The 7,850-nt window shown below is 48.4% G+C and overlaps 1 protein-coding gene across 1 annotated transcript in view; it reads left to right on the forward strand.

Moving 5' to 3' along the window:
* Window positions 1–344: 344 nt before the first annotated feature.
* Nipsnap1 (nipsnap homolog 1) overlaps window positions 345–7,850 on the forward strand; it is a 24,954-nt gene continuing 17,448 nt past the window's right edge. The window contains exon 1 of the mRNA XM_005366149.2: window positions 345–462. Within this exon, the coding sequence (XP_005366206.1) occupies window positions 365–462 (98 nt within the window). The 5' untranslated portion in view covers window positions 345–364. The remainder of the gene's footprint in view (window positions 463–7,850) is intronic.

The following is a 7,850-nucleotide window of genomic DNA, read 5'->3' on the forward strand; positions in this document are numbered from 1 at the left end:
CCCCCCCCCCCCCCCGCACCCTAGTAGGAAGGGAACTGACAGGCACACAAAACTTGTATACAATTTTGGGGTATGCAGACCCTCTTTGGTGAGTCCTCCGAATGTCCAGAACTTATTGTTCGACGCCCGCATTTACCGAGGTGAATTCTAAGGTACAGAATGGGGAAAGGGCTGTTCAAGGGAACGGAGCCAGTTAGCTGCAGAGGTCCAGCAAGCAGCTCCGAGGTGTGGCAACCGATTTGGAGGGTTCCCATTCTGGCTGTTCTTGAAAGGTAGGCTGGCGAGGCGGAGGCGTGGCTTTCTCTAGCCCCGCCCCCACCACAGGGCTGGGGCGTGGCCTTCCTGCGACCTGCTCTGGTCCAACATGGCTCCGCGGTTGTGCATCACCTCTGCAGCGGTACGGCGGCTGCTGGGGAAGCAGGGACCCCGCGCTGGGGATCTCGCGGCTGCGGCTGCTGTGCGGTGAGAGGCCGACGGGGCCGACCGCGTGCCCGGAACAGGGGCAGGGGAGGGGGCTGGAATGAAAAGCAGACTCTTGGGTTTAGAATTCAGGGGTTAGAGGAGGAGCTGCCAGAATGAAGGCCTGAGGAGAGTCTGAGAAAGAATGAGGGAGGTGAAGAGATACGGGTAGGGTTCTATTTTTTAAGCAGGTTCACACTACATGTGATTTGAACTCGGAATCCTCTTGCCTCGGCCTCCTAGATATTACTGGCGTGCATTATCATGTCTTGCTGGGCAGGTTCTTTGTCCTGTTTTGGACCTGGGTCTGGGCTGAGAATAAAAAATGAGATGAGTGGGAGGGACAGGTCTTGAGCACTGGAGCGGGGAGTGGGGGAGCGAAAGCAGAGGACAGTGGTAGCAGCCCTCTAGTCTGTCCTTTGTGATTTGCCACGCGCTGGGGGCTTCTGGGCCAGGCAGCTCCTCCCTCAGGAAGTTGTAGGAGGAAGGAGAGGACTAGGGTACAGTGGGAATTCCCAAAGTGGTCCCTCACTCTGCACTGTACAGTGGGTCGACGACAGAAGGGGGTGGGAGTTGGTCAAGGTCAGTCTCTGAGCCCTTCGGAGGCTGCTCTGGAGGTAGGACCCAGGTCTCATGATGCACCCTGCACTTTGCACCACCGCTGGTGGAGAGAGGCTCGGCTCTGGCTGTAGGGCTTGGCTGCCCCTGACTGGCTCTGGGCTGCTCCTCCCTCCTCCGTGCTGAGCCCTGTGCTAACCCTATCTCTGCATTTATCACCCTGAGCGCTTCTGACCCAGTGCTAACCCTATCTCTGCATTTATCACCCTGAGCGCTTCTGACCCAGTGCTAACCCTATCTCTGCATTTATCACCCTGAGCGCTTCTGACCCAGTGCTAACCTGTCCTTCCCTAGTCGGTCTCCTGTTTCCACAGCCCCGCACCCTCACAGGTTTGAGGACAGGGTAAGCGCAAAGAATATTTGCTAAAGAAGAGAAAACACCTGTCCTCACACCTGTGGAAAGGAATTCGCATTCCTCCTGCCCCAGCCCGGGAGTGAAGCCATAGAGTCCCCCATTAGATCACTGTGCACGGGAACTTTTGGAAAGCGGAGATACCGGAGTTGGACTTGGGTCACCTCCATGCTGGATATAGAGGGAGAAGCTGACATTGGGGAAAAGCCTGGGTTGTGCCTGGTAAACAGCCTTTTGTGGAGGGATGACCTTGGATAGAAGGAGGAAACAGGACTTGTCTGACAGGATTGTTTTGTGTGTCTGGGAAAAGAATCCAGGAGCTCAGGTACGCTAGGCTGGTGCTCTTTCTTTGAAACCATACTTTCTTATTGGATTGTTGAGGACTGAAGAAGCCATGTTTGTGTTACCCATTGCCCAAGTCTGGGCCTCAAGCAATTTCTGTTATTGTGAGAGTTGAAAGGATATCCAGAAAAATAATCTTCTTACATTAAAAAATTAGTTTGAGCCTTACCATGGTGGTGCATGCCTTTAACCCAGCACTTGGGAGGCAGAGGCAGGCGGATCTCTGAGTTGGAGGCCAGCCTGGTCTACATATCCAGCTCCAGGACAGATAGGACTACATAGAGAGAACATGTCTTACAAAACAAACAAAAAACAATTCTTTTGGGGACTAGAAAGATGGCATAGCACTGGTTGCTCTTTCTGCATACCCAGGTTGATTCACGGCTCACACATGAGACCACTTACAGTTGTCTGAAATTCCACTTCCAAGGGATCTGACACCCTCTTTGGGCCTTCATGTGTGTACAAGTGGTGCACAGACACACACACAGGCAAAACACTCATGCATAACAATCTAAAAATTATTTTGTGTGGATGTGCAAATGAACACTTGTGTTCATGTGTGTGTCTGTGTGTGTGTGCTTACGCACATGCGTGTCTATTCTACGGCACATGTGGCTCCCAGGGATCTAACTCAGGTTGTCAGTCTTGGCAGCAGGTGCGTTTACATCTCACTGGCCCAAGATCATCTGGTTGGTTTTTTCTATAAAGAAATTTACTTTTTTTAAATGTGTGTGTAGAGAGGAGAGGAATGAGAACGTGCACAGGAATGCAGGTGCTATTGAGCTAGAAAAAGGAGCTAAATCCCTTGGAACTGGAGTTCCAGGCAGTTGTGAGCCGCCCTACTGATGTGGCGCTAGGAACCAACTCTCGGGTCCCCCTACAAGAGCAGCTTTGTGTTCCCTTAACCACCAAGCCATATCCAGTCACAAGATCATCTCTGTTTTTTTGTTTTTATGAGACAGGTTTTCTCTGTGTAGCCCTGGCTGACCTGGAACTCACTCTGTAGACCAGGCTGGCCTTGAATTCACAGACATCTACCTGCCTTTGCCTCCTGAGTGCTGGGATTAAAGGCATGTGCCACCATCGCCTGGCACAAGGTCATCTTTGGGAGACCATGTTTTCCAGATGAATGGAGATACTGAGGCTGAGAAAGGAACAGTGGTAGGATCTTTAGTGTGGCAAACACCCAGAGGTCACAATGGGATGGGGGAAGGGTTAGAGACACCTGCTGCTTCTAATGTGGCAATCTGGATGATTCTTGGTGAGCCTTGGTGTCTTTCTGTTACAGTGGGCATGGCAATCCCTGCTATGATCTGTGAAGACACGCAGCATTTACCTTTGATACCTACCCTTAATGATTAGCATCATCATCATCATTATTATTATTATTTGCCCTGGCCCCATATTGAGACCCAAGACCACCTTTTCTTGCTGATCTTCAGCCTGCTCCCTATCTTTCTGGAGTCACTCTTGGGGCTGGCAGTTCTACCAATGACCTATGGTAAAGACACTGCATGGCAAGCTCTTCACTTGGTGAGCCAGCTTGCTGGCCCCTCATTGTTTAAAATTTTACTGTAAAAGGAGGGGTGAATATAATTAGAACACACTTTCCAAAATTCTCGAAGAATTAATAAGTTAAAAATAAATGTACTGTGAGGATTAACTTGTAGTATGTAGTAGCTGCTTAATATACAATGCTATTATCCAGGGTGCATACTTGTGCTCATGTCACTGGTAGACTGAGGCAGGGGGATCATGAGTTAGAAGCTAAGCCTGGGATATATAACAAGATTCTTTTGAAAGAAAAGAGAGAAAGAAAGAAAGGAAAAGGGAGAGAGAGAAGCTCGTGTTACTCCTACACTAATCTTGTTACCAACAAGCCTTGAGTAGTCATGGTGGTTCTGCTTGTTTTTATGTGTTTATGATGTGTTCCCCCTGTGACACTGGGGCCTGAACACAGGACCTCATGTGTGCTAGGCAAGCACTCTTCCGCTGAGCTACCCCCACAGCCCCAAACTTCGGTTCTCACAGCCGGAACACCTCTCTCTCATTAAGGAGAAGATGTTCAGGACCTAGAGAGCTGAGCATCCCGGTCTAGAAAGTTCCGAGGTTCCCGAGCCTTCACACTTGGAGCGGCATCAGGCCGTTGACTTCCTTCCATCGCCAGTGCGAACGTGACGTCTACGATACCGTAGCCTCAGGAGATGGGAATGTTCTTGTCTAGGTGGAATAATTTCTGAGCTGTTGTGGCAGAAGCACTGTGCTAGGTCACGTGGGGAATGGAAGGGAGCTAGTCTGCGGCTCCTGTGTAGTTGTGGGAAAAGGCAGGGCTGTGGAACTAATGAAAGAGCCGAGGTGAAACTGTGGGCAAGTCTCACAGAAAAAGGCTGGACTGGTCGCTGGGGCAGCTCCTTCTGATTCTTCTCAGGACTGAGGTTGAACTTAGGGCCTTGTGAATGCCAGGCAAGTGTTCTACCACAATGCTGTATTCCTCGCCCTTTAACATTGCGTTTGAGATCTAGTCTCACAATGTTGCCCAAGCTGGCCTTGGGATTTAAGGTGTATGTCACCAAACCCAGCCTGTTTTCATCATTTATTATGTGTGTATATATGTGTATCTGAGTGTGGGCCAGGTAGGCCAGAGGGGTGCATCAGGTTCCTTGGAGCTGGGTTCTCTGGGGCTGGAGGTGGTTGTGAACTGCCAGGTATGGGTGCTGGGAACCTAACCCTGAGCTGTCTTGAAACTTGCTATGTAGATCAAGCTAGCCTTAAACTCATAAAGGTTGGGATTAAAGATGTTTGCCACTAGCTGAGCAGTGGTGGCGCACACCTTTAAATCCAGCACTTGGGAGGCAGAGGCCAGCCTGGTCTACAGAGTGACTTCCAGGACAGCCAGGACTGTTACACAGAGAATCCTGTCTTGAAAAATAAAAACAAAACCAAAATAATAAAACATAAAAAAGAGATGTTTGCCATTATGCCTGCATCTTTAGGGTTTTTTGTTTGTTTTTTCTTGGAGATAAGGTCTCATATAGCCCAAATTTACTATGTGCCTGAGGATGGCCTTGAAATATTATAGGCATGCTTCACCAAATCTGGCCTTTGTTGATTTTGAAAGCTCGGATTGGGTTGGTGAGATGGTAGCAGTTAGCAGTGCTTTCTGTGTCACCGTGAGACCCAGATTTGGATTCCACACCCATGTGACAAGCTAGGTGTTGTCTCATGTGCCTGTAGCCCTGGTACTCTAGTGGACAGATACAGGACCATCAGTGGGGCTTGCTGGCTGTTAGCCTAAGGGAGGAAAAAGGGCAAGCTCCCAGTTCAAGCAGAGACCCTGTCCCAAAGGAATAGAGGAGGAACTAGATGTTCTTTGCTTGTGTACATAGATGTGATAATACCAGGAACACACACTCACACTCTAAAATGCAGATTGTAGCCATGCATGGTGCATGCATGTAATTCTAGCACCTCCAGGCTAGAGTTAAAAAATTGGGTCACTAAGCCCGGCGGTGGTGGTGCACGCCTTTAATCCCAGCACTCGGGAGGCAGAGGCAGGCGGATCTCTGTGAGTTCGAGACCAGCCTGGTCTACAGAGCTAGTTCCAGGACAGGCTCCAAAACCACAGAGAAACCCTGTCTCGAAAAACCAAAAAAAAAAAAAAAAAAAAAAATTGGGTCACCAGTTTGAAGCCAGCCTGTGCTGTGTAGGCAGTTCTGGGCTAGCCTAGGGTGAATAATGGGACCCTGCCCCACCCCCATAAAAAGTTAAATTGCTAGCCTGCCTCATAATCCCTTCCCCCGAGCTTTTGTGCAGTAATCTGTGGGGGAGCCTGAGCTTTCTGAGTAATTTCTTAGGCCGTGCTGAGAGTGTTAGTCTGAGAACGCTGCAGTAGGCAAACCTAGCTCCAGAATTACCAAGTTTAAAAGGGAGCCGGAATCGCAAATAAGGACTCAGAGATATTTGGACTTTGCTTTGTGGGCACCAAGTAGAGGAATGGGTGAAAAATAAGACTCTATGGGCTGGGTGGTGGTGGCGCACACCTTTAATCCCAGCACTCGGGAGGCCGAGGCAGGTGGATCTCTGTGAGTTCGAAGCCAGTCTGGACTACAGAGCTAGTTCCAGAACAGGCTCCAAAACTACACAGAGAAACCCTGTCTTGTGGTGAGAGGGGGAGAATAAAGCTTTTATGGTTGGGGAGATAGCTAAGTCTGTAAAGGCTTGCCGTGTAAACATGAGAATTTGAGTTCAGCTCTCCAGCATCCATGTAAAAAGCCAGACTTGCTGGGCTGTGGTGGTGCACTCAGGAGGCAGAGGCAGGCAGATCTCTGAGTTGAGGTCATCCTGGTCTACAAAGTGAGTTCCAGGACAGCCAGGGCTACACAGAGAAACCCTGTTTCCAAACAAACAAATGCCAGGTGTGAGGAGTCCCTGTAACTCTTGCGCTGGGAGGAAAACACAGAAGGTTCCCTAAGCTTGCTGACCAGTTTGTTTTGCCACATTGGTGAGCTCCAGAGACACTGTTGCAAAAACTTAAGGTGGAGAGTAGTAGAGAAGATACCTGACACTAGTCTCTAGTGCAGATGTTTGCATACACATACGAATGAAGCTTTTGTTTGTTTGTTAGTTTTTCCAAGATAGGTGTCTGTGTAACGGCTCTGGCTATCCTGGAACTCACTCTGTAGACCAGGCTGGCCTCAAACTCACAGAGATCCGCCTGCCTTTGCTTCCCGAATGCTGGGATTAAAGGTGTGTGCCACCACCACCTGGCCACAAATGGTGTTTTAAAGAATGGTGTGTAGGTCGGAGGTGGAGTGCTTGCTTGGTATATGCCAGGCCCTGGGTTCTGTTCTAGCCCTACAGGAACAAAAATGCTTTATAAAGGTTAAGGGGCAAATTAAGAAAAGGGGGAAATGGGAACAAGGAAATCCATTAGGAAGTTAGAAGTAGTGATGTTACTGTAGGCCTTTTCTCCACAGTGCCATTGCTCTGTCCCCTATTCTATAGATGAGAATGGTGAAGCGCAGCTAGCATTAGAACCTGGGTTTGTCCAGGGATACTGACAAGGTTTCAGTCTCTAGCACTATTTCTGCTGTGATGGTTGGAATGGAAAGGTCCCCGAGTCTGAGTCCACATTCTAGGTCAGGACTTCTCTTTACTTTCAGGCTTTAGTCTCTGTCTGGCCATCTGTCTGTCTTATCTGTTTGCATCTGTATCCCATTCATTTATTTCCCAAACATAGATTGAGTTTGTGCTGTGTGTTAGCCTTGCTCCAGTTACTGGAAACACAGCCGAACATACCAGATCCACCCTTGTGAGGCTGCATCTGGTGAGGAGACAAACAATAAATAAATAAAGTGTAATAATCAAACAGAGGTTTTTTTGGTTTTGGTACGTGATTCTTTTCTTTTTTTTTCAGTGCTGGAGATCGAACACAGAGTGTCATGCATGCTAGGTAGGCAGATATATTCTCCTATGGATCTTTTTTTTTTTTAAAGATTTATTTTTGGGCTGGAGAGATGGCTCAGAGGTTAAGAGCACTGACTGTTCTTCCAGAGGTCCTGAGTTCAATTCCCAGCAACCACATGGTGGCTTACAGCCATTTATAATGAGACCTGGGGCCCCCTTCTGGCTTGCAGGCACACGTAGAAAGAAAACTATATACATAATATAATAAATAAATATTTAAAAAAAATAAAGATTTATTTTTTTATTAAGTATACAGTGGTCTGCCTGCATATGTCCCTGCAAGCCAGAAGAGGGCAGCATATTTCATTACAGATGGTTGTGAGCCACCATTGGTTGCTGGGAATTGAACTCAGGACCTTTGGAAGTGCAGCCAGTGCTCTTAACCTCTGAGCCATCTCTCCAGCCCTCTCCGATGGATCTGTATGCCTAGCTCAGGCGTAGGGTTTTAGATGTTCCTGCAGTTCTCGACCTGGGGGTTATAACCCCTTTGGTGGTTGAATGACCTTTTCATAAGGGTTGCGTACCAGATATCCTGTATATTAGATATTTACATAAAGATTCATAACAATATCAAAATTAGAGCCGGGCGGTGGTGGCGCACGCCTTTAAT

Source organism: Microtus ochrogaster, unplaced genomic scaffold (assembly GCF_000317375.1).
Source record: "Microtus ochrogaster isolate Prairie Vole_2 unplaced genomic scaffold, MicOch1.0 UNK6, whole genome shotgun sequence".
Lineage (NCBI taxonomy): Eukaryota > Metazoa > Chordata > Mammalia > Rodentia > Cricetidae > Microtus > Microtus ochrogaster.